The 27,385-nt window shown below is 42.6% G+C and overlaps 2 protein-coding genes across 2 annotated transcripts in view; both read right to left on the minus strand.

The window, feature by feature from the left end:
* Positions 1-20,554, minus strand: part of WDR88 (WD repeat domain 88) — a 51,809-nt gene extending 31,255 nt beyond the window's left edge. The window contains exon 1 of the mRNA XM_037139122.2: positions 20,249-20,554. Within this exon, the coding sequence (XP_036995017.2) occupies positions 20,249-20,554 (306 nt within the window). The remainder of the gene's footprint in view (positions 1-20,248) is intronic.
* Positions 20,555-21,799: 1,245 nt separating this feature from the next.
* The window catches only part of GPATCH1 (G-patch domain containing 1), a 36,850-nt gene continuing 31,264 nt past the window's right edge, over positions 21,800-27,385 (minus strand). The window contains exons 17-20 of the mRNA XM_037139129.2: positions 26,703-26,810; positions 24,516-24,613; positions 23,189-23,334; positions 21,800-22,079 (exon numbers count right to left, since the gene is read on the minus strand). Coding sequence (XP_036995024.2) covers positions 22,049-22,079; positions 23,189-23,334; positions 24,516-24,613; positions 26,703-26,810 — 383 coding nt within the window. The 3' untranslated portion in view covers positions 21,800-22,048. The remainder of the gene's footprint in view (positions 22,080-23,188; positions 23,335-24,515; positions 24,614-26,702; positions 26,811-27,385) is intronic.

Raw genomic sequence — 27,385 nt, forward strand, 5'->3', positions numbered from 1 at the left:
CCTAGAGAGAATGATGGGGCCGTCTGGGAGGGCGGGTGGCCGGACAGTGAGGACTGGAAATGAAGGGAGAGGTCCCAGGAGACCTTTGCTCACCCAAGACCCCAGGCGCCATAGGAGAACAATAAGGCCGTCTAGGAAGAGCAGATAAAGCAGATAGCCAGATAGTCACTAGGACTAGGGCTAGCACCGCCCCCCCCCCCCCACAGATAGAACCAATTTTCACATTTAGCCTTTGAACTCTGCTTCTGCCCCGAAGATAGAACTAATTCCCGCATTCTGCTTCTGTATCCTGCTTTGCCACGTAGATAGGAAGACCCCTAATCTATATATTCCTCAAGAATCTTTTGTTCGGGGCTCAGAATTTGGAGACTGACTCCTCTGGGCCCGTGCACGTAAAAAGGAATAAACCTCGTACTCCACAATCCCTCCCTGTCTGGTCGCTTTATTTCCCGTAACAACTAAGATGAAAATAATCTCCAAGCTCTGGCCAGTGTGGCTCAGTTGGTTGAGCATTGTACTGCAAAGCAAAAGGTCATGGGTTTGGTCTGCTCAGAGCACATGCCTGAGCTGTGGGACTAGTCCCTGATTGGGGAATATGCAAGAGGTAACTAATTGATGTTTCTCCCACATATCAGTATTTCTCTCCCTCTCCTTCTCCCTTCCTCCCTCCTCCTCTCTTTAAAAATAAATAAATAAGAAGTTTTTAAAAATAAAATAAAAAATAAATATATCCTCTGGTGTGGGAGCTACTTTTCCTGCAAGTCCCCCTGTCCACCACGGATGAAAGTAAACACTACCAAGACATGATCTGCTTGGGGAGGAGAGGTGTCTGATCCCTCAAAAGGGAAGGGCCTTGAGCCCCTTCCTCCAGGAGCTTTTATTGGGTTGTAATACACAGGAATAACAGGGCGGCAAGGATCAAACAGTAGATAACATTTCAAAGAAATCTGAGGGCTTAGTCTGAGTCAGAGTCTGTCCGGAAGGGAGTTTGCAGAAACTTTAGGGTTTCCTGCTCAGACCCTTAACATATGAATGAAAGCACTCTTAGCAGAGCAGGTTTCACAGGTTTTGTAGGAATTCTTTGTGATACCAGATTTTCCCCCAGGACATGCTCTAGCAAGGCAAGGAGCTGCACTCCTCCCCATCAGGTATTCAGGCTTAAGTGGATTAGAGCCAGAGAGTTTCTCCCAGAGAACATGGGGACTCAGGCTATGTCACATAGCTGGGGGGCAAGGGTCATTGCTCACTGTTTGTTGCAGCCCCCCAAGTCCTTCCATGATGGCCTCCCAAGGGATTGAGTCTGGCTTAGGTTGCTCCCCACTGTGAGGAGACTTACCCATCATGGACTTCCGATCATGCTTTTGGAAACTGAGGCAGCATGTGCTACCAGAGACAAGCTTTGTCTCCTGTGGCTCGCATTCCAGAGGTCGCTCACTCATCCTTAGCCATGGGAAGTAGTTACAATTCCTGAAACCAGTCAGAGCAGTTCACAACACTCTGGTGAGGATTTTTTAAAAACTTTTTTTAAAAAAGAAAATAATCTCTGAAATGATCTACAGATTCCAGTCAACACTATCCCATCAAAATTTCAGCTGAAATTGACTAGCTGATCCTAAAATTTATATGGAAACTCAAAAGAAGCAGAATACCTTAAACAATCTTGAAATAAAAGCAAAGCTGGAGGACTCACAAGTCCTAATTTCAAAACTTACTACATAAAAAGTTACAATAATCAAGACAGTGTAGGACTGGCAGAGACATAAAGATCAATGGAACAGAACTGAGAATCCAAAAATAGGCCCTCATATTTTTGGACAGTCAATTTTTGACAAGGGTGCCTAAATCATTAAAGATGGAAAAAGAATAGTCTTTTCAACAAACAGTGCTAGGAAAAGTGGATGTCCACATACAGAAGAATAATGCTGGACTCCTGCCTCACACCATATACAAAATTAACTCAAAATGTGTCAAAGACCTAACTATGAGAGCTAAAACCACAAGACTCTTGGAAGAAAACACAGGTATAAATCTTCATGAACGTGGATTAGGCAACGGTCTCTTAGATAGGACACTAAAAGCGCAAACAGGAGTAGCAGCAACCACTGTGATAAACTGTACATTACCAAAATTACAAATTTTTGTGCTTCCAAACACAACATCAAGAAAGTGAAAAAATTGCCCTGGCTGGTGTAGCTCAGTGGATTGAGCACAGCCTGCGAACCAGAGGATCGCGGTTTGATTCTCATTCAGGGCGCATGCCTGAATTGCAGGCCAGTTCCCAGCAGGGGATGTACAAGAGGCAACCATACATTGATATTTCTCTCCTTCTCTCCTTCCCTTCCCCTCTAAAGATAAATGAACAAAAGGTTAAAAAAAAAAAGAAAGTAAAAAAATTCACAGAGTGGGAAAAAATGTTTGCAAATCATACATCAGATAAGGAACTTGTATGCAGACTATATAAAGAGCTCTTAAAACTCGACAATAAAGTACTCACACTACTCTCACATTGCCCTCACACTACCCAGGAAGTGGTATAGTGTTATTTGAAAGTGGATTTGGATTAACTATAAATATATTGCTCATGGGCAACCACTATAAAAAAGTAAAAAAAAAAAAAAATTAGTATTCCAGCTATGCTAACAAAGGAGAGAAAATGGAATCACATAGAATGTTGTATTAAAACCACAAAAGACAGACTAAAAGTGGAAGCAAATATAGTACAACTATATAAAAATCACTTTGAATAATTTAAATCCACGAATTAAAAAGATAGAGATTGTCAGAATGGATTAAAAAATAAAAGCTAATAATACGTCAAAAGCTAACAATACAAGAAACCCACTTTAGATACAAACACACATATGGATTAAAAGTAAATAGATGGAGAATAACGTATCATACTAACACTAATCAAAAGAAAGCAAGAGTAGCCCTGGCCAGTGCAGCTCACTTGGTTGGAGTGTTGCCCATAAACCAAAATGTCGTAGGTTTGATTCCCCATCAGAGCACATTTCTAGGTTGTGGGTTTGGTCCTGGTCAGGACACACATGAGAGAGCGGTGGTCAATGTTTCTTGCGTCAATGTTTCTCTTTCTTTCTATATCTCCCTCCTTTCCCCTCACTCTGAAATCAATAAGCATGTCCTCAAGTGAGGATGAGAAAACGAAAGCAAGAGGTGTTATATTAGTCTTAGACAAAGCAGACTTCACAGCAAGAAAAGCTATTAGGGATGAGAAGGGGCATTACATAATGATAAAGGGGCAATTCTCCAATAAGATATAATAATCCTTAATGGGTATGTGCCTAACACCAGAGCACTGAACTGCATGAGGCAAAAACTAAGAAAATTGCAAAGAGAAGTAGATGAGGCTACTCTCATAGCTAGAGACTCCAGTGCCCCTCCATGAGAAATGAACAGATCCAGCAAGCACACTAAGGACGCAGTGGAACTCAACACCATCAATCAATTGGATATAAAGGACATCTGGAAAGCACTTCATCCATCAATAGCAGAATACAGAATCTTTTCAAGGTAGACTATATTCTAGGCCATAGAACACACCTTAACAAATTTAAAAGAACATAAATCATATACTGTCTGTTCTCAGAACACAATGGAATTACAGAAAGATGGTTGGAATGCCAAAATACATAGAGACTAAATACATCTATAAATAACACATGGTTCAAAAGAGGAATCTTGGGGAAAATTTTTAAATATTTTAAACTAAAGAAAAATAACACAACTTATCAAAATTTGTGCAGTGCAGTAGAGAGTGCTTAGAGGGAAATTTATGTCATTGAATACATGTATTAAATAAGAAAAAAAGATCTAACATTAATATCTAAATTTCCACCTTAGAAAGATAGAAAAAAGAAGAGTATATTAAAGAGTATATATAAGTAAGAAGAAGAAAAGTAATAAGGCTTAGAACATAAATCAATAAAATTGAAAACAGGAAATCAATGAACCCAAAAGCTGGTCTTTTAAAAGATCAACAAAATTGATGAGCCTCTAGCCAGGATAACTAAGAGAAAAAGAGAGAGAACAGAAATCACTAATAGAAATAAAAGAGACATCACTACGGATCCGATGGACATTAAAATGATAATCAAGGAATACTATAAACAACTCTATTCCCACAAATTTGATAGCCTGAAATGCAATTTACTAAATTAAATTTGAAAATGAAATAGACTAATTCCTTTAAAGCTACAACTTGCCAAAATTCATGCAAGAAGAAATAGATCATTTGAATAAGCTTTTTATCTATTAAAGAAATTGAATCACTAATTAATAATCTTTCAAAATAGAAACTACCAGGACTAGGCAGGCTCACTGCTAAATTCTACCAAATATTTAAGGAAGAAATTATACCAGATTTCCTATAATCTTTTTCAAAAAAAAGAAGCAGAGGGAATACTTCCTAATTCATTCTGTGGGGCTATCTAGCATCACCCAAATACCAAAACCAGACAATGACACTACAAAAAAAGAAAACTACAGACCAGAATCTCTCATGAACATAAATGCAAAATTCCTCATCAAATATTAGCAAACAGAATTCAACGATGTATAGAAAGAATTATACATCATGACCAAGCGGGATTTTCTCAGGTATGCAAGACTGATTCAATATTTAAAAATAAATTAATGTAATCTGTCACATCAATAGGCTAAAAAAGAAAATCGTGTGATCATAGCAATAGGTGCAAAAAAAAGCATTTGACAAAATCCAACACCCATTCATTATTAAAAAAAATGCTCAGAAAATTAGGAATAGAGGGGAACTTCTCAACTTGACAAATAAATAGCTACAAAAAAAACCTTCATTAAGCAAAAAAGAAAAAAGGACTCATGAACATGGACAACCATGTGGTAATTACAGGGGAAAGAGGGTATAAGGGGCATAAATAGTAATGGGAAAAAAACACACTTAAAAAGAACCCCTTCAGCTAACATAATACTTAATGGTAAGAAATTCAAAGCTTTCCCACTAAGACCAGGTACAAGGCAAGGTGTTCTTTCTTCCACTCCTTTTCAACATTGTACCAGAAGTTCTAGCTCATGCAATAAGACAAGAAAAGGAAATAAAATGTATAAGACTGGGGGCTGGGGGTAGATCTTGGTAGGGTGGCTCAATTGGTTGGAGCACTGTCCCATTCACTAAAAGGTTGCAGGTTTTCAGGGAACATACCTAGGTTTCAGGTTCAATTCCCAGTCAGGGCACGAATGGGAAGCAACCAGTCAATTCTCTCTCTTTCTCTCTCTCTCTTTCTCTTTCTCTCTCTCTCTTTCTCTTTCTCTCTCTCTCTTTCTCTTTCTCCCCCTCCCCTTCCTCCTTCTCTACAATCAATAAACATATCCTCAAGTGAGGATTTTTTTTAATGGGAAAGAAGAAATAAAATCGTCTTAGTTCACAAATGACATTATCACCTATATACAAAATCCAAAAGAATCAACAAAACACTAGTGCAACTAATAGTGATTATAGTAAGGTTGCTGGATACCAAGCTAATATATAGAAGATTAATCACTTTCTTGTATACTAACAATGAACAAATAGAATTTTAGGTTTAAAACACAGTTATCATTTACATTAGCACCAAAAAATTAAATATCTAACAAAATATGTATAAAATCTATATCAAAAAAATACAAAATTCTGATGAATAAAATAAGGAGCTAAATACAATAAATGGAAAGATATTCTATGTTCATGGATAAAAAAACTCAACATTGTCAAGATGTTAGTTTTTCCCACTTGATCTGTGGATTCAACACAATCCCAATCAAAATTTCATCAAGTTATTTTGTGTATATTAACAAACTGATTCTAAAAGATAGAGGGGTGAAATATCCAAAATGGCCATTGAAGGAGAACAAAGTTAAAATACTGGCAATACCCAACTTCAAGACATACTATAGACTTCCACCAAGATGGAGGCATAGGTGGAGACACCTTGCTTTCTCACACACTCAAGTTTAGAGTCAACTAAATATTAGCAACAGAAAACACAGCCAGAACACAGAAAATTGAACTTTTCGGAAGTCTGATAACAACAAATTCTTCAGCCTGACCAGTGAGAGGGGCGAAACCAGCAGCTGGCGGAGCAGGGTTGCACCGGAAAACTCGGTCAGACGGACTCAGGCACGTGGAATCCAGGCGCAGGTTTGCAACGGGTGGACCTAGTGAGCGACCCAGCAAGCAACTGTGGGGAACTAGTGAAGGAGCAGGGCCGAGATTTGACTGTGGTCATGCATTTGTGCGCAGATAGACCAGCGAGGGAGTGGGCGGTTAGACGGGACCCAGCAGGCCCCAGCGGCCAGTGGCAGCAGTGGGCACCGCCATTTCCCCACTCTGACCCCACCTCCACATACAGCATCATAACCCAGCAACCTGAGTGGACCTGCCCTGGTGAACCATCTAAGGCACTGCTCCTCACCCAGTGGCGCGAAACAGCAGAGGGGGTCACCATTTTCCCCACTCTGACCATGCCCCCACATACAGCGTCACAACCCAGCGACCTGGGAGTCCAAGGCTCTGCTCCTCACACTTAACTGGCGCGAACAGACCAAAAATGGCTCAAGAAGATCTCAAAGCCCCAGAGCCTATAAATCTAAGCGATGAAGAAATAGCAAAACTCTCAGACGCACAGTTTAAAACACTGGTGATCAGGATGCTCACAGATCTGGTTGATTATAGCCACAAATTAGAGAAACATATGAAGGCAAAACTAATTGAAATGAATGGAATTGCACAGGAAACCAATAGCAATGGAAAGAAAACTGGGACTCAAATCAATGGAGTGGACCAGAAGAAAGCAAATAATGTCCAAACAGAAAAGAGTGAAGAAGCAAGAATTCAAAAAAATGAGGAGAGTCTTAGGAACCTCCAGGACATCTTTAAACACTCCAACATCCGAATTATAGGGGTGCCAGAAGGGGGAAAGGAACAGCCACCAGTGGAAAACTTATTCGGACAAACAATAAAGGAGAATTTCCTCAATCTGGCAAAGGAAATAGACTTCCAGGAAATCCAGGAAGCTCAGAGAGTCCCAAAGAAGTTGGACCCAAGAAGAAACACACCAAGGTACATCATAATTACATTAGCCAAGATTAAAATGAAGGAGAGAATCCTAAAAGCAGCAAGAGACAAGGGGACTGTCACCTACAAAGGAGTTCCCATCAGACTGTCAGCTGATTTCTCAAAAGAGACCTTACAGGCAAGAAGGGGCTGCAAAGAGGTATTCCAAGTCATGAAATCCAAAGACCTACATCCAAGATTACTCTATCCAGCAAAACTTTCATTTAGAATGGAAGGACAGATAAAGTGCTTCTCAGATAAGATCAAATTCCAGGAGTTCATCATCACCAAGCCCTTATTATATGAAGTGTTAAGGGGACTTATCTAAGAAAAAGAAGTTAAAAAAAATATGAACAGTGAAAGGACAGCAAACTCACAGTTATTAACAACCACCCCTAAAACGAAAGCAAACTAAAAGGACAGCTAGATCAGGAGTGGTACATAGAAATGAAGATCTCAAAGAGGGTTAGCAACAGGGGAGTGGGAGGAGGAGAAGGGGGGAGAAGGTACAGAAAATAAGTAGCATAGATGGTAGATAGAAAGTAGATGGGGGGCAAGAATAGTATGGGAAACATAGAATCTAAAGAACTTGAGACACATGGTCATAAACTAAAGGGGGGTAATGGTGGGGACGGGGGGGTAGGGTGGAGGTGAATAGAACAACTGTAATGGCATAATCAATAAAGAAAGACATACTATAAAAGCAACAGAAATAAAGACGGTGTGGTATTGGTGGAAGAATAGACAAATATATCAATAGGCAAAACAGAGAACCCAGAAATAGACCCACATAAACAAAATAAACTGTTCTTTGACAAAGCGGAAGAGTCAATACACTGGAGAAATGACCGTCTTTCAACAAATGGTGCTGGATGAAACAACTTGGCCATCCACTTACAAAAAACTAAATATAGACACAGACTTTAGACCCTTCACAAAAATTAACTCCAAATGTATCGCACACATATAAATTTATAAAATTCTTAAAGAATAATACAGGAGAAATATATACAGTCTTGGCTAGGTATGGAAATAATTTTTTAATGATTTTATTTATTTAATTTTAGAGAGAGGGGAAGGGAAGAAGAAAGAAAGGAAGAGAAAAATTGATTCTACAGAAAACATTGATAAGTTGCCTCTCACACATGCGCAGACCAGGGACAGGACCTGCAACCCAGGCATGTGCTCTCACTGGAGATCAAACTAGTCAACCCAGTGGCCACACGGCTCAAGCCCCACGACACTTTAGATATAACACTGAAGAAAAAATTATTCTAAAAAAATATTTGATAAAACAAACTTAATAAAAATTTAAAACTTCTGCTCTGTGAAAGACCATGTAAGTGCACCTCCCCTCCCAGGAGTGTGCCCACACCTTTCCCTTCCCCCTCTTCCCTTCAAGAAATGCATCTCCTAAACTCTAAGGGACCCCACCATCTGCTACTCTAAGTGTTCACTCCTGTTGCTTCTTCTTATTCTTCTTTTTACTCTTTTTTTAAATATATATTTTTGAAACTGATTTGAGAGAGAGAGAGAAATGAAGGGAGAGAGAAGCATTGATATGTTGTTCCACCTACTAATGCATTCATTGGTTGATTCTTGTGTGTGCCCTAACCAGGATCAAACCTACAACCATGGCCTATGGGAATGATGCTCTAACCAACTGAGCTACTTAGCCAGAGTTTTCTGTTGCTTCTTCTCTCCTAAGCTCTTCTTTGTTTCACACTAACCCCAGCTTTAATAAACACACTCTAAAAATTTTTTTTTAAATAAAAGGCATGTCAAGAGAGTGGGAAGACAAGCCACAGACTGAGAGAAAATATTTGCAAAAGACACCTCTGATAAATGACTGTTATCCAAAATAGAATTGGTCTTTTATATCCTTGGATTTCTCATCTACTGATTCAACAAACAGGTCTCAAAAATATCAAAAAGAAGAAGAAAAGAAGAAGATGATGGTGATGAAGAAGAAGGAAGAAGGAGACAGAGAAGAAAAGAAGTTACACTGTTGCTGACGTGAACTATGTAGTTAGTAGGCCTACCTACGTAGTTAAGACTACAATGTTTGAGTCCGTACAAAACATGTACAGATTTTTTTCTTGTCACTATTTCCTAAACAATACAGTATAACTATTTGCATGACATTTACATTGTATTGGGTATTATAAGTAATCTAGAGATGATTTAAAGTATATGAGAGGATTGCACCAATAAAGTGGTGTAGGATTAGCATGTAACCTAATCCTGTACCAAAAAGTCCATTTTGTTTTTTCTGTAAAATAAGACACACTTTTCATTTTCACCAAGAACTTTATTGATTTGGACATTTTGAGTATGTTGGCTATTTCCCATATAGTATTATGTTGATTATTCTCAATTAATGTCTCAATTTGATCACTATCAACTTCAACTTGTCTAGCTGACCATGGAGCACCATCCAGTGAGATACTCCAGCACTAAACTTCGCAAACCTCTTTTGATGGGTTGCATCAGTCACAGCATCTTCTCTACACACTACACAAATCTTTTTTTTTTCATTTCCGTTGCCTTTTTACCTTTCTTAAAATAATAAAGCATAATATGCCAAAAATCTTACATAGTTCCTTTCACCTTCAATATTAAAATGGCTACACAAAAATTCACCAACTTTGATAATTTTTTTATTTTTATTTTTATTTCTGATAATTTTTGTAATGCACACTGTTATGAAACCTGTCACAATACAATCTAACAAAATTGTTTTGAATAAACTCAAAGACAACTAAGTGCTACTAGAGCCATCTTACAGAAAAGAACAAACTATTTGGCCAACATAAGGACTTTAGCATTCATAAATTTTGGTATTAGGGTGATGGGGTGGATCCTGAAACCAATCCCCAAAAGGATGCCAAGGGACAACTGTATACAAAGAATTCTTGAAGCTCAACAATAAGAAAATAAACAACATGATTTAAAAAATAGGTCAGTGACCTTAAGACCGTTTACAAAAAAAAGATATACAGATAGCAGATAAGCATGTGAAAAGATATTTCATATATCGTGTCATCAGAAATTTGTTAGTTAAAAAAAAACAATAATAATACCTGAATGGCCAAAATCCAGAACACTGACAACACCAAATGTTGACAAGGATGTGGAACAAAAGAAATTCTCATTCATTGCTGGTGGGAATGCAAGATAGTACAGATACCTTGGAAGACTAAACATTCTTTTTTTTTTTAATGGTTATTCATTTTTCTTTCTTTTTTCTATTTTAATTATATTTTATTGATTATGCTATTAGAGTTGTCCTGATTTTCCCCCTTTATCTCCTCCACTCAGCACCCCACACTCCCTCAGGCAATCTCCCCACTATTGTTCATGTCCATGGGTCATGTGTATAAGTCCTTTGGCTTCTCCATTTCCTATACTGTACTTTACATCCTCATGGCTACTTTATAACTACCTATTTGTACTTCTTAATCCTCTCACCTCTTCACCCATTTTCATTCTCTCCCCTCCCATCTGGCAACGTTCTGGTAACTAACTTCTTTTGCTTTTTAAAGTCTCTCTCTTTAATCTTTGGCCATTTGATTATGATGTGTCTTAGAGTGGGTCTCTTTTCATCCATCATAATTAGAACTGTCCATGCTTCCTATTGCATGTCTATTTCCTTCACCAAATTTAGGGAAGTTTCCTTTCACTATTTTTTTCAAATAAATTTACAATTTCTTACTCTTTCTCTTCTCCTTCTGACACTTTTGAAGTTGTTGGATCTCTTAAAGTTGCCCCAGACACTGTTTGTACCATCGTCATTTTTTCAGATTCCTTTTTCTTGTTGTTCTATGTGGGGTTTTTTTGCTTCCTTATGTTCCAAATCACTGATTTGATTGATCCTCATCTTTGTCCATCTATTGTTGTTTCCCTATAAATTGTTCTTTATTTCAATTAGTGTATACTTTGTTTCTGACTGAGTATTTTTTATGCTGCTGAGGTCCTCACTGAGTTCCTTGAGCATCCTTATAAACAGTGTTTTGAACTCTGCTTCTGATAGATTGTTTACCTCCATTTCATTTAGCTCTTTTTCTAGAGTTTTGATCTGTTCTTTCATTTGGACCCTATTTCTTTGTCTCCTCATTTTGGCAGCCTCCCTGTATTTGTTTCTATGTATTCAATAGAGCTACTTTGACTCCGTGTCTTGGTAGTGTGGTCTACTGTAGTAGAAGTTCTGCAGGGTCCAGTGGCACAGTCTCCCCCCATCAACCAACTTGGGTACTTGAGGTTTGCCCTTTGTGTGGACTGAATACACCCTCCTCTTGTAGTGGAGACTTGGTTGTTGTTGACAGATCAATGGGAGGTATTTACCTGGGCCAGTCAGCTGCAAGGACTGACCACTGACCACCAACCTCTACCCTCTGTGGAGGATCAGCTATGCAGGGGCAGGGTGGCATCCACTGGGTGAGTTGGCTCTGGGGTTTCCCTGGTGGTGCAAGCCAAGGTCAACCCCCATCTGCGTTTTGCTCAGGACCCCCTGCCTGAGCTGTAAAACAATGTAAGATGGCTGCTACCTGTGCTGGGTTTAGGATTCCCAGGTGAAGCCAAACTGTGACTCTAATCTGGCTGCTCCCAGGGATTACCGAAACCAGCTGTTGCTTGTTCGATGGGATTTTAGGAGCCAAATCCAACCTACCCAATGTAAAAGCAACTTGGGTGGGCCCATAAGTTGGGTGGGGTAGAACCTCTATAGATCTCCAAGGTGGGTCACACACTGTAGCCAGGTTGACGGAGGCTCAGATATGGCACCAGCCTACTGGCTTGTGTGGGGAGGGCTCAGCAGAGGAACAATGGCCTCTGTTAGCCCTGATGCCAGACACTTCAGTCTCTTCCTCTATACCACTTGTGCCCTTCAAGCTGCCACCCTGGGGCTGGAGCTCAGAGGGTGCAAGTCTGAGTGGGTGAGTCTGTGTGTAGGTTCTCCAAGAGGAACTGCTTAGGTCTCCAGCAGCCTTCTGCACTGATTCAATCTCCACTGGTTTTCACAGCCAGAAGCTGTGGAGACTTATATTCGTGGCACTGGAACCCTGGGCTAGGGGGCCTGGTGTGGGTCTGGGACCCCTCGCTCCTGAGATAGCCCTCCTGAATTTTGATAGCCCATCCATGTGGGTGTGGAGCCAGCCTGTTCCACATCCATGTCCCTCCTACTAGTCTGGTTGGATATGGTTTCTTCAATTCCATAGTTGTCAGACTTCCAATCAACTCAATTTTGTAGCTGTCAGACTTCCATTCAAGTCAATTTCTGATGTTTCTGAGTGATGGTTGTTCTATATTTTAGTTGTAATTTTAATGGAGTCGTGTGAAGAGGTGAGTCATGTCTGCCTATGTCACCATCTTGACCAGAAGCTCGGTTGTGGTTATAAACATATTCTATTTTTTCTTTTTAAAATATATTTTATTGAATATGCTATTACAGTTGTCCGATTTTCCCCCTTCACTCCCCTCCACCCTGCACACCCTTCTCCCACCCACATTCCCCCCCTTTAGTTCATGTCCATGGGTCATACATATAAGTTCTTTAGCTTCTACATTTCCCATACTATTCTTACCCTCTCCCTGCCTATATTCTACCTATCATCTATGCTACTTATTCTCTGTACCTTTTCCCCCTCTCTCCTCCTCACACACCCCTGTTGTTAACCTTCCATGTGATCTCCATTTCTATGGTTTTGTTCCTGTTCTAGTGGTTTGCATAGTTTGTTTTTGTTTTTATTTTAGGTGTGGTTGTTAATAATCGTGAGCTTGCTGTCATTTTACTATACATGTTTTTATCTCCTTTTTCTTAGATAAGTCTCTTTAATATTTCATAAAATAAGGCCCTGGTGATGATGAACTCCTTTAACTTGACCTTATCTGAGAAGCACTTTATCTGCCTTTCCATTCTAAATGAAAGCTTTGCTGAATACAGCAATCTTGGATGTACTTGCCTTTCATGAGCTGGAATACTTCTCTCCAGGCCCTTCTTGCCTGTAACGTCTCTTTTGAGAAATCAGCCGACAGTCTTATAGGCACTCCTTTGTAGATAACTCTCTCCTTTTGTCTTGCTGCTTTTAAGATTCTCTCCTTATATTTAATCTTGGATAATGTAATTATGATGTACCTTGGTGTGTTCCTCCTTGGGTCCAACTTCTTTGGGACTCTCTGAGCTTCCTGGACTTCTTGGAAGTCTATTTCTTTTGCCAGAATGGGGAAGGTCTCCTTTATTATTTGCTCAAATAACTTTTCCACTTGTTGTTCTTCCTCTTCTCCTTCTGGCACTCCTATAATTTCAATGTTGGAACGTTTAAAGATGTTCTGGAAGTTCCTAAACCTCTCTTAATTTTCTTGAATTCTCGTTTCTTCATTTGTTTCTGATTGGGTGTTTTTTTCTTCCTTCTGGTCCACTCCATTGATTTGAGCCTGTTTTCTTCCCATCACTATTGGTTCCCTGTACATTTTCCTTTATTTCACTTAGCATAGCCTTCATTTTTTCATCTAGTTTGCGACCATATTCAACCAGTTCTGTGAGCATCCTGATTAACAGTGTTTTGAACTCTGCATCTGATAGGTTGGCTATCTCTTCATTGCTTAGTTGTATTTTTTTCTGGAGCTTTGATCTGTCCTTTCATTTGGGCCATCTTTTTAGTCCTGATGCACCTGTTATGTAGTGAGAGGCAAGCCTTAGGTGTTCACTTGGGTGGGTCAACCTAGTCGCTGGGTTGTGATGTCGTAAGTGGGGGATGAGTCCGAGAGGGAATAATGGTGCTTGTTCTGCTCTCTGCCAGATTTCAGTCACTTCTGCCAGTCAATTTGCTTCCCACAAGCAACTTGAGCCATTTTGGTGCTGATTTCCAGGTAGGTGGGCTTGTGTACATTCTCGGACTTTGTTGGTCTTTCCAACGAACTCTCCTGTGAGGCTGGGAGTTTCTTCTAGCATCTCAACCCCCACAGGTGTTTTCAAAAAGTGATCTGAGGCTTTATTTCCCCCTGCTGGGACCCTGGGTTGTGTGGTCTGTCTCACTCCCAGTTTTGCCTTGTTTATCTGGGTGCAAACGTGCGACCACCAGGTCTGCCAGCAGCCTTGCATGCTGTACCTCACTCCACAATCCGCCACCTCACTGGGTTCACCAGCTGCTACCTTGCTGTGAGCCCTCTTCACCCCAGTTGCCTGTCTCTGCCCCTCCTACTGGTCTGGATGAATGTGTCTTCTTTAACTGCTTGGTTGTTGGACTTCCATAAAGTTCAATTTTTGTCAGTACTGGTGGTTTTCTATTTTTAAATTGTTGTTGTCCTTATTTTGGTTGTGCGAGGAGGCACAGTATGTCTACCTATGCCTCCGTCTTGGCCAGAAGTATATGAACATATTCTTAACATACAGTTCGACAATCACATGTCTTGGTATTTTATTTATCCAAAGAAGTTTAAATTTTATGTCCACACAAGAACTGCACATGAATGTTTATAACAGCTTTATTCGTAATTGCCAAAACTTCAAAACAATCTTGAAGAACCTAAAGACGTCCTTCAGTAGGTGAATGGATAAACAAACTATGGCACATCCAGACAACAGAATATTGTTTAGTACTAAAAAGAAAAAAACTATTAAGTCATGAAAAGACATGCAGGAAACTTAAATGCATACTACTAAGTGAAAGAAACCAGTCTGAAAAGGCCACATACTGTGTGTGTCCAAATATACAACATTCTGGTCCTGGCTGGTGTGGCTCAGTGGATTGAGTGCCAGCCTGTGAACCAAAAGGTCACTCATTCGATTCCCAGTCAGGGCACATGCCTGGATTGCAGGCCAGGTCCCCAACTGGGGGTGCAGGAGGCAACCCGTTGACATATTTCTCACACATTGATGTTTATCTCATTCTCTTTCTCCCTCTCTCTAGAAATAAATAAATAAAATCTCAAACAAAACAAACCCCCCAAATATATGACCTTCTGGAAAATGAAAAGCTATGCAGACAGCAAAACGATCAGTGGTTGCCAGAGGCTAGGAAAGTTGGAGGGATGTCCAGGTGGAACACAGGGAAATTTTAGTCTATTCTCTATGATATCTTAACAATGGGACAAAAAATTCATATTCTTTCTGTAAAATATCTCTAGCAGTGCTTAGTTGTCTTCAACTTCATTTAAAATGATTTTGTTAGGTCGTATTGTGATGCAGCTTCATATCAGCATGCATTTCAAAAAACTTAAAAAATCGGTCAGTTTTTGTGTAGCCATTTTAATATTGAAGATGGAAGAAAATATGCAAGATTTTGGCATATCATGCTGGAGATTTCTCACTGGACGATGCTCCACGGTAAGGTAGACAAGTTGAAGGTGATCGTGATCAAACTGAGCAAGACATTAATTGAGGACAATCAATGTTATACCATGCAGGAGATAGCTGACATACTCAAAATATCCAAATCACTAAAGTTCTTGGTGAGAATGAAAAATGTGTTTTTTATATTACAGAAAAAACTAAATGGACTTCTTGGCCAACCCAATACATGTCTTTACACTTTTGTCCAAACCCACAGAATGAACACTACCAAGAGTGCACTGTAATGTAAGCTATGGACTTTGGGTGGCATTGAAGGCTCACCGGTTGTTCCAAATAGTTCATTCAGTGGGGGCTGTTGATAAGGGGAAAGCCGTGCATGTGAGGGGTCTATAGACAATCTCTGTATTTCCTGCTCAATTTTGCTGTTGACCTAAAAGTACTCTAAATAATAAAGTCTATTTGAAAAATATATATGTAGCCCTGCCCGGTGTGGCTCGTTGGTTGCACTTCATTCCACAAAGCGAAACATCACCAGGTGGATTCCCAGTCAGGCATATGCCTGGGTTGAGGACTGGTTGGGGATCTCTTGCTGGCAAGAGGCAACCAATCACTGGTGTTTCTCTCCCTTTCTTTCTCCCTCCCTTCCCTCTCTCTAAAAATAAATAAATGAAAAAATAATCGAAATATATATGTACACATGTGTACTTTTTAAAGGAATGAAGGACTGATACATCTATAACACGACGCACCTTAAAAACATTGTACTGAGGAAAAGAAGCCAGTCACAAAAGACTGCAAGTTGTGAGACCCCATTTCTATGAAAGGTCCAAAAGAGGCCATTCATAGAAAGTAAATCCGAGGTTGCCTAGAGCTGGAGGACGGCTCGAGAGGACATGGAGAAAGTGCTTAACGGGTATGGGGTTTCTTTGGGGGATGAGGAAATGTTCTAAAACGAATTTGGTCCTGGCTCTAGAACTCTGTGAATATACTAAAAAGGATTGAACTGTACACTTCAAATAAGTGAACTGTATGATTAGGTCAATTACATATCAAGAAAACAGTGTTTTTAAAAAGGGTAGAAGGGGCAAGACCGAACAATTCCACTCCCCCATTCCTCTCCCATGGCCTCCTGTTCCCCGGAGGAGTGTGCCGGTGTCTGGGGCTGTGAAAGGAAACGGAGGAACGTGGGTCACAGAAGGGTGTTTTGGGGAGTTCCACTCCCACGGGAGGTCGGCACACTAGGGTGGGGGTGGGGCAGCGCCCCTGGGGATGGGGCCTGTGTGGCGGAGCGGGGCGGAGGCGGTCCGCGCCCCAGCGAGTGGCCCCCAGCGAACCAGCAGCCTGGCCAGTTGTGCGCTCCACAGCTGCCTCGGCCCCGGTCCTTGCGACTGCTCTCATCACAAAACTTTATCCTGGAAAAGCAGAGCTGCAAGAGAGGAAAGCTTCTCTAACCCCAGCGGGGCCTTTCTAGGGACCTCCTTTTTTTTTAGGTTGTTTTTCTGCACATAGCACTTTTGGGGTCCATTAGGGAAGGACCCCAGGAGCTGCGGAGAGAAGTTCCAAACATACGGATATATTTTCACAGGCACTAACAACGACTGTCCAATTTCTGCAAAAACAAAACAAGGGAGGACCCCAGGCTGTGCTTGCACAGAGAAAAGACCGCGTGAGGACTCGGAGCAGGTGGCCATCTGCCAGCCCAGGAGCGGGCCTTGGGAGGATCCAAACCTGCCCGCACCCTGACCAGGACTTCCAGCCTCTAGAACTGTGAGGAAATACATGTCTGCTCTTTAACCCCCCTCCTCCAAAAATGATAGTTCTTTTATATAGGCAGTATTCCTTCATTTGCTCAGCAGGTGTGTCTTGAGCGCCTCGGCTGGTCGGGTCTTGCTCCAAGTGCTGCGGCCTCAGCGGAACTGGGAGCAAAGGCCCCTGGAAGGAGGGGAGGGCTGGGCGCCGGCGGGCGTGTGGGTGCGGGGCGGCCGGCGGGGCCCAGAGCTATGAAGAGAAGGCTGTGGAGCCGCGCTTTAGATGCGTGGGCAGGGAGGGGAGCAGCGTCCAGGACGTCAGAGGACCTCCCTGAAAGTCAGCGAGTCAGAAAGAAAGGCACCAGGAGGATTAGGCAGATTCGAAATGGCCTGGGAGGAGATGGGGGAGCCAATTACTGTTTTTTAGCTGTGACACGTGAGATTTATTGATTGGGCTACACAATCACACTGAACTCCAAAGTTACTGTTTTTGGTCACTGCTCCCTGGTTACTTTTTTTTTTTTTTAAGATTTTATTTATTTAGTTATCTTTAGAGGGGAAGGGGAGAGGGAGAGAAACATCAATGTACGGTTGCCTTTTTTGGGCGTCCTCTCCTGGGAATTGGCCTGCAGGGAACTGGCTTGCAACCCAGGCATGTGCCCTGACTGGGAATCGAACCGCTATCCTCTGGTTGGCAGGCCTGTGCTTAATCCACTGAGCTACATCAGCCAGGGCCCCACTTACTTTTAAAGGCTTTCTTTCTCTTACTTGACTCATTTATTTTATTTTACTTATTTATTTCTTTAAATTTTATTTCTTTTTAGAGAGAAGAGAAGGGAGAAAAACATCCATCGGTTGCCTCTTGCACCCCATATGGGGACCTGGCCAGAAACCCAGGCATGTTGCCCTGACGGGGAATCGAACCGGTAACCTTTGGTTCACAGGCAGGCTGGTACTCAATCCACTGAGCCACAGTAGGCAGGGCTCTTACTTGAGTTTTAAAATTCTGATTTTTTTTGCTGTGTGCCTGAGTGTTGTGCCCTTGAGTGGCTTCTTCCTTAGAGATGCATCCTTTCCGTTCTTGTCAGCTCTGAAGAAAACGTCTGTTTGTTGCCTTCATGGGAAATCAGCAGCTTGCCCAGGCAGAGAATTCTTAGATGACAAACTTCCCTCTCAGAGTTTTACAGAACTTCTCAACTTCTGTCCATCTACTGGCCAAAAAATTCAAAAGCCACCTGAATGCGTATCCACAAGGGACTGGTTAAATCCACCCGGAGATGGCTAGCCAATGAGATACTATCTGTAAAAAAAGAACAAGGAAGCTATTTCTTCACTGAGGTCTTAGAGGAAAGACGTCTAAAATATACTAATTAAAAAAAAATTAATTTGCAAAAAATGGGGGGTATACATGTATGTGCTAGTAAATGTACCAAACATCTCTCTGTAAGGGAGGATAAATAGTAATGGAAAAATACAATACAATGAAAAATAAATAATTTAAATGTTTCTAGTTTTTAAAAAGTCTCCGTAAGGACATAGAAGAAACTAGAAACATTCATTGCCCCTCTAGAGGGAAATGGGGTAGCTGGCGGGCAACAGTGCTAAGGAGACTTTTAAATGTTTAAAAAAAAAAAAACCAAAAACCTTTTATCTTGGAGACATTCTGTTAAAAATAGAAATAAAATACAACCCCTGTGCTCTCCTTTAATTTTACTTTAAACGTTTGAGTAAATGGCACAACTCGAAGCACTGCAAAGCACCAGTACATGTTTCGCCTTCTCTTCCAACGACTCCTCCACCGAGACCCCCACGCAGCGGCGGGGGGAGCCTGGGCAGCTCTCAGCCCACCCAAGCTTTTCCATCTGTGTGCCGCAGCCCAGCCCTGCTCCTGTCCTGGCAATGAATGCAGACACTCATCAGGTGTAGCTTATATTTCTTTCCACTCTTTCACTGAACTTGACCATCTCTTTCCATGAGAGCACTCCAATCTTTCTTCAGCCCAGGAAGATTTTCTTGTTTCCTTGTTTCCTTCCTCCTCCCTCCCCCTTCCCCGCTCATACACCTGCATCCATATACTGGCCCTTGGGGACCTCTCCTGCATACCCCACATCTGCTCTCTCATCTTCTCTCTCTCTTTATATTTTTTCCTGTGAGTTCTTAGAGAATCCCATGAGCTGGTTTCCTGATTTTCTGTTTCAGTTCTCCCCTCCAGTGTTAAAGCCTTTATGGAGGATTTTGGTTTGGAAATTCTTTTTCATCCCTAAGAATGTTCTGTATTCACAAATCGTTTCCTCATTCCAGCTGCCAGTCTTTGTTTTATTGACACAATGTCTCTCCAATATCACTGAGAATACAAAGTAGTGCTGTTAGGTTTTTATGTTTTTAATTTATTATTGCTAGTCTGAGTTTTCTGTTGCTTTTGGTGCTCTGTTTAACAGACAGGGAGGGCTCTTTGGCGAACCCTGGAGGATGTACAGTACTTGGGGAGTCTCACCATGAAGACGTTTAAGAAGCTCAGCCCTTGCCTGACCAGTGTGGCTCAGAAGGTTGGGCAACACCCAGGAAAGAGAAAGGTCCCCAGTTTGGCTGATTCCTGGTCAGGGCACACCTGGTTTTCGAGTTCCTCCCTGGTTGGGGTGCACACAAGAGGCAACCCATTGATGTTAACCTAGCTCTCTTTCTCCCCGCCTTCCCCTTTCTCTAAAAATAAGTAAATAAAATCTTATTTTTGAAAAGCAGCAGGAGCAGCAGCAGCTCAGCCCTGACCCTGGGGTATGCACTTGGGAGTGTCACCCCAGTGACATTTAAGGGGCTCAGGCAGAGAGACCTCAGGGTGTGGGGTAGGTCAGGGTAACGGCTTTGAAACACTGTCCTTACCGTCCCCTCCCCCCACCAGGGCAGCCCATATGTGACCCTGGGCAGCACCCCCTCCCTCCTTCCCCTCCCCAGCAGCCACTTTGAGCCTTTGCCCTCTGGGTGTGCCTCAGGCAGGGGCCTGACCCCAGGGCTGCACAGAAGCTCCTAGAGAAGCCAGGTGGGTTTGTCACGCTTGCTCTTGCTGGCTCTTGCCCTCCCCACATGTGGGGAAACAAGCCACTGCCCCTCCCACAGGGCAGTTCTGACCTTGGAGAGGGGGTCATGGTCCCCCCAGAAATTCTTTTCGGGTATCCAGAGCTTCTTGGACGGTTCTTGGTCCATGGCCGGGGTGTTGAGGGGTTCCAGCATCCGGTCCTGCTGCACCTCCAACTTCGGCCGCCTGAAGAGGCCAAAGGCCGCGACCAGGGCCGCCCAAGGCAGCTTACCGGGGTGGTGTACGTCATCAGCTGCCCTGACCAAGGGTGGCTGCACGTTGCATTCCTGGGGCGCCGTCTTCCCACCCTCGTCCGGGTATTTTGGGGAGCTGGGGACGCACGGCGGCTGGGAGGCCATCTCGGAGCCTCACCTGCCCGTGGGCATCACCCGGGCCTGGCTGCAAACGGTGGCACCTCGCGCCACGCCCCCGCGCCCAGCCCTTGGATCCCGCACGCCTCTCCCCGCCCCCAGAGGCCCAGCGATATTCCTGCCTCTCTCCTGGCAGAATAGTTACCCCCGAAAAAATGGGCTTCCAGTTCTGAGCACAAAAGGAACGACACCACGCGTGTGAAACCTGTGACCCCATCCTCACGACCTCGCTTTGCATCTTCCTAGCTCCCTCTCCCGGGGCAATCTCCGTGTGTCCTCTGCCCCGGTAGGGGCTCCCGGGGCCAACCCACTTCCGTCAACAAGAGAAACAGTTAGAGGAAAGGCCCTGGGTGAATTAAGGTACAGTTACAAAGGGTGGGTGCACACAATACGTGAAAGCATAAGGGAAACATGTCACAACGCCAATGAAACTAACGGAACAAAATGCAAAATGCCAGGGCTTCTCCAGCAGCACTCCCATCACCAGAACCAGGCTGGGGACAGGGGGACAGGTAGGAGTGCTTTTCTTCTTCTTCTTTTTAAAATCGTTCTCATCTTTCTGTGATGGTAACCCAAAAAACCCGCGGGGGGGGGAGGGCCACTTGCTCTATTTTGATAGTGTGAAAAACCTCTGATTTACTTTTGTCAAAAGTTTCATCAGCGCAGATGAGGCAGCCCCAGAGCAGAGAGCCGGCGGTGGGTGCGGCGGTGGGTGCCTACTCTCCCACTCCGGTCTCAGTGCCTCACATACACGGGTGGCATCCACCCAGAGGGCCTCCTGTCAGCAGGCCCTGTGCGTCCCCCTGGGCTCCCGGCTGCCGCCTCAGCTGCCACAGGGAGGAAAAACTGCAGGAGTGGGAAGGAAAGGAGAGCCTCTCTTTTGTACAAGTTCTTAGAAAAATCCACTGGCCTTATCTGGAATTGGCTTTCTTCATAACAAAACCAAAGAAAAGTCTTCACTTTTCTTTTTTTTTTCTTTAAAGATTTTATTTATTTATTTTTAGAGACAAGGGAAGGGAGGGAGAAAGAGAGGGAGAGAAGCATCACTGTGTGGCTGCCTGTAGTACCCCCCCAACTGGGGACCTGGCCTGCAACCCAGGCAGGTGCCGTGACTAGAAATCGAACCAGTGGCCCTTTGTTTTGCAGGCTCAGGCCACTGAGCCACACCAGCCAGGGCAAGTCTTCACTTTTCATTTCTTTTTTTTCAGTTTCAGGAAATAAAAAACCAAGAAGGAAATAGAAAAATTCCATTTTAATTACAATGTACATTCTAAATTTTTTCCTTTACAATAACTGAAGTTAAAAATAGAAACCAATGTCTGCAACCTTCCAAGGCAATCTTTGAAATGTAAAGGTTTAAAAAATTATTTTACAGCATGGATTTACATATAAATACAATCTGTACAATGTATTGACTGAGTAATCAATGGGCTTCCATCATGGAGGAGATCTGGTTTGGGGACAGGCCGGGGCAGGATTCTGTTACTGCCTCCTTAGTGGAAGACACTTTAGCCTGGAAAAGGAAGTAAAAGAAAGAAGAAAAGTTAGATTGCACTGGAAAACCCGGCAGCTCAGTTTTACCCACGCTCCTCTGGGCCACGACACTGGGGTGTAGGGTCTTTTTCATCACCGCTACTTCCTCACCCTGACTCCTGGACTGGCTCTCCGTTCGGAGAAGCGTAAGTTAGATGCTTACCCTACTCTGTTTGAAAGGAAACAAAAGCAAAACTACAAAAGCGTGCGAATAGTTTATATACATATATACAATCTTGGCGTAGGGAAGGCCTTTAAAGGACAAAAGTTTGTAAAACATACCAGCAAAAATAATTGGTAAACCTGAGTGCACCAAAAATGAAAGCTTCTGTACCACAGTGATGGTTAAAATCATACTGTAGGTACCACGCTAAGGCACAAAGGATTAATACCCATAATTACTGTGTTTTAATTCCTAAAAAACAGTTAAACATGCCTAATACCAGTAAAACAACCTACCAGAAACCAGAACACTACGCAAGGGACGTGAGCAAGCCGTCCACAAAAGACAGCCCGGCAAAGGCTCGGACACGTCGGAAACGGTGCTCGGCTTCATCGACAATCTGGGAAATGCCGATTCAAACGAGGGGCCCTTCTCTACTCATCACACTGGCAAACATTCTGTACCATTTATATTGATACAGTAACAAGATGCTTTCAACATTTCACTGCTACAGCCACTTTTAGAAACAACTGGGCAGTACTTACTCATTCTAAGTGTTCATACTCTATGCTACATAAAATATGATTTATATTGAGAATGGGTAACAAAATGTGTATGTATTTACGTATATGTGGCTGTGCAAAAAAATCTTGAAAGTGACATATGAAGCTGACGGCACAGGTTACTGTGGAAACAGGAGAAGTTTGGGGACTTGGTCACGGCCCACTTTAAGTTTTACCTCTGAGGTAGGAATTTTCACAATGAATAGACTGGCCTATTACTTAGGTAATTAAAAATTAACTTTTAAAAAATCCTGTTTAATATGCACGTTTACCATTTCTGATATTTGCCTCAAGCAAACCCATCGAGATGTTAATGAGCCTTGGCAAGGCTCCCGAAAGCCTCGTCTCCCACGGCCTACCTACCGTCTCAGCAGCTCCTGGGGCGACGCATCCGCGGCCCCTTCTTCACTCTGGCTGTCACTGCTGTCGGTACTCCCAGAAGTGCTGCTCTTCTCTGATTTTTTATTCTTTTGCTTGCCTTTGTGTTTGTGCTTCCGGTGTTTCTTTTTCTTAAGAAAGAAAAGAAAAGAAGTTGCTGGCACACACAGGGCACGCATTCACACAGGTGCCCCCCCACCCAGTGCACTGCAAGGACAGGCTAATGAGGTGCCTGACTGCGGGAGTCCTCAAAACCACGAGCGAGCCTCCTGTGCAGTGAGCCTTTGCCCAGTGTGGGGCAGACCAGTGCGCACAGCTGCGCACTCTCCACCGTGCACCCACCACCAAATGGATCCGCCATGAACACGCACAACAGAGCCAAACAGATGTGGGCAGGATACTGCCTCGATACTTAGCCCCCATCTTATCCAAGGTGACCACTGCCACTTCCTGTGAACCTGACTGGTCCATTTTAATAGGCATATGTGAGACACTACACGTCAGGATGGCAAACACCCTGGAAATGCACAAAGAAGAAACTGCTAGGAAATGAGAGAACAGCAGGTACACTAGTAAGAAACAAATGAATCTGTTTTTTTAACATGTCAGCACCAACTTTCTTCCTTCCTTTCTTCCTTTCACTGCAAGAGACCTTTCCTCATCTTCTATGCTCAGGAATCCTTTCTTCTGATACCAGTAAGGGAGCTGTTTCCAATCAACTCTGCTACTGCCCAGACCACTTTGGGTACCCAACACTAATATTAACTAAATTAAAAGCCTGTGCCTAACTGGAAAGAAGACACGGATAATGAGATGAGGGATGTCAACAGCCAACACACACACCACTCACTCAGGTTTTCTTTACTTCAAATGCTAAGCTACAGACCAACATCTCTAAGTAACAATGGCAAGTAGTTGAGAGATGTTCAAAACACCACCTTCATTTAACATTGAATGAGTAATCAGATAAAACTGTTTTATTATTTAACCCTCAACCATTGCTCTAAGATACTTAAATGTCCTTTTCCCTACTTTTTAATGCTTACAGATTTTTTTAAAAATTAAGTACCACTGAACAAATGAAAATATCCTGTCAGAAAGAAAAACAAAGTTTCTGAAAATTGAGGGTTCACATTTGAATGTCTATCTAGTCCACACTTCTGACAAGGTGTCAAAACCCATGTGCCCCTTCCTGGCCATGAGACACTCTCTTCAATGGGCTTTATGTGTGACACCTGGGGCTTGTCAGGATGACAGAAGCAGGAGCGACAGACCCCACACACTGACCCCAGGACACCCAGACATCACTCACCTTCTCTCTCTTCCGTCTGTGCTCTTTCTTGGTCTTGTGTTTTTCTTTGTTCTTTTTATGTTTCTCTTTTAGAGGAGCCTCGAGTTTCTGACGAGCATCTGAAACACAGATGCAATCAACACATGGATTACAGGGGGGAAATAAAGGTTAAATTCTTGACTTGGGAATCTGCCTTAGACGGCATGTTTAACATTAACGCAGAACTTCTACCCTGCCTCACTGATATACAAATAGATTAGCCTATCACGTGTTAGCTCTGGATTTAGAAACTGCCAGAAACGCCAACCAATATTTTGCCAGATGAAGGTAAAGTAAGAGTACAATCCCCAAAAGGCTTTTGTAATTTAACATCCCCAAGTAAGCTCAGAGTCAGAACCCCAGCTCTACTGCCAGCTCTGTGGTCTTTGGCACCTTGCTCAACCTCTTTAAGTCCCAGCTTCCCCTTTCATAAAACAGGGATAAGAAGAGCCCTGTCTCCTTAGGGACATGGAGAGGGTTAGATGGAACCATGCACACGCATCCCACGGCCTGGATCTGGCACATAAGAGTCAGCTCCTCTCATGTCATTCTCCCTTCACAAAAGCACATTCAGTATGAATTTGTCTTGTAGGTGAAAACGCTAAAAAAAATAACATCAGAGCAACATGATACATGTAATCATTAAAATGACAAGTTGCAGGCACCTAAATTTCCACCTCCAAATTCTGACCAAACTGTTTTCATAGGTCATTAATTTCCGAGTACCCAAGCCAGCAGAAATTCACAACAGTAGAAGCAGTGTTGTAAATCATTAAATCACCTCTTCCCACCTAAAGGAAAGTTCCAAGGTGTTTCAGAAGTGTGGATATTGTGCCAACCCAGCTAACGAGTGTCTGCAATCTTCTTTTCCTAGAGTCAGGCAGATTTCAAAACCGGACCTCCTCAAACTTTCTTTTTAATGCTAGTTTTTGGAAAACCATTTTCCTTCAATAAGCCATAAGCAAAATTAAGTTATTAACTATTCTAAGGATATCAAGGGTGGTCTGGAAAAATGGACATAAATAACTTAGCTTTCAAGGGCTAACACACCCATTTTAAGCTAAAGATTTGAACAACCAAAACAAACAAGAAATACACACACTACAATTTTTCAAAACTTCACACTATTTACTCCTCTCTGCTTATCGCCTCTTTGAAGGCTGGGTTCATTAACTAAAACAATGTTTATACATGTGAGCACTATAGGAAACTATGAAGCAGATAACAATTATTTATTATTCATGTACTTTGAGCCATGTTAACCCAGCCTTCAAAGCCAGTCTGAGCGTTCTAACATGAGATGTCAGCTTACGAGGGCACTGACTCGCGGGCGCGGCCAGCAGTGTGGTGGCTGTGGGGGGTGGGGGGGTGAAAGAGGGTATAGGGGGGATAAATGGTAACAGAAAAAATACAATAAAAATAAAGGAAAATATATAATTTTTAAATAATAATTTATAACAAGATGGCACTAAACAGAAGTCATTAACAGCCACTGGAGGAAGAAGATGGGCTATATTTATTCTGAAAAAAATTTTTATTTGCTACATTAGTCCAAGTGTAAAAAGTCTTAGAATACCCTACTCCCTGCAGTTCCTTTCCCATCTTTGTGTCCTAGATTTTTATTTTTTTATTTCTATAAGTGACAACATTTGAGATACTTAGTAACTATCTGAAACTATCAGATAGTCACTGTAACTATCTGAAAGTTAAAGAGAAAAAAAAAGCCCTGACCGGTACAGCCCAGTTGCTTCGGTGATGTCCCTCAAAACAAAACATCGCCAGTTCTATTCCCAGCCAAGGCACAAGCCTAGGTTTCGGGTTTGGTCTTGGTTGGGGTGTGTACGAGCAGCAACCAGTCAATGTTTCTCTCTCACATCACTGTTTCTCTCCCTCTCTTTCTCCCTCCCTTGCCCTCCCTCTAAAAATAAAGTTAAAAACAGAAAAAGAAAAAAAAGGGTTTCTGAGGCTGTAAAGCAACAACTATCATTACGGCACTAGGTGGAGTAATAGGTGTGAACATGTGGCTGAGAACAGACAAACCAGAAACAAATGTACATGTCCGGGGGCCTCATGCTACGTTAGACGGGTGGATATAACACACAGCTATCATATCCTGGAGACACTCTGGTGCCAGCGCAAACCGGTGAACCCTGGGAGCTCTCGACTCACTGGGGCAGAAGACGGGGGGCAGCCGCGGGCCGAACTCTTCTCTCTCATCAATCTGCATCTTCTGTATCACAAAGGAAGGTGCGGGCCCCGGGGGGGCCGGCTCACTGGCTGAAAACAAAGAGGGTATTAATTATTTTCATATATCAAATGTTTGAGTTTTCAACTAATGGCTGTCGCCACCAGATAATGAGTGCGTTCCTTTGCCATTCTGCTCAATGATCTCGGCTCACACCAGGTGCTAAGGACACAGGTGCTGTGAACCCCTGGACCCCACCTCCGACCTCATGGGCACGGGGCTGGGAAGTGAGTCCACGGGGCACCTGCAGTCAAATGCGCCACTGTCTGTAGCACGAGGGGTGCATGGCACGCACTCCTGATCACCTACTGCCACCTGAAGGGCTGAAAAGTGTCCTGGAAGAAGAGCCATCTGAGAAAAATAAAATTTACAAACAGGGGCGTAAGACTATGTTCCAGCTCAGAAATCTTAATTTCACTCAAAGTGAATTGTCAATGAGGAGAAAACCTGAACATAAACAAATTGTCATATTCACACTAATAATCTCATTTTTTAAAAAACAGATGATTATGTTTTCATATCAAAGGGAGAAAAACAGAAAAGGTCTGGAAAAGTAAGCATCAAAAAAATTTATAATGGTAAAAAAAAAAGAATTTATAATGGTTAT

Source organism: Artibeus jamaicensis, unplaced genomic scaffold (assembly GCF_021234435.1).
Source record: "Artibeus jamaicensis isolate MK-2021 breed Jamaican fruit bat unplaced genomic scaffold, CSHL_Jam_final contig_589, whole genome shotgun sequence".
In the NCBI taxonomy this organism is placed as follows: domain Eukaryota; kingdom Metazoa; phylum Chordata; class Mammalia; order Chiroptera; family Phyllostomidae; genus Artibeus; species Artibeus jamaicensis.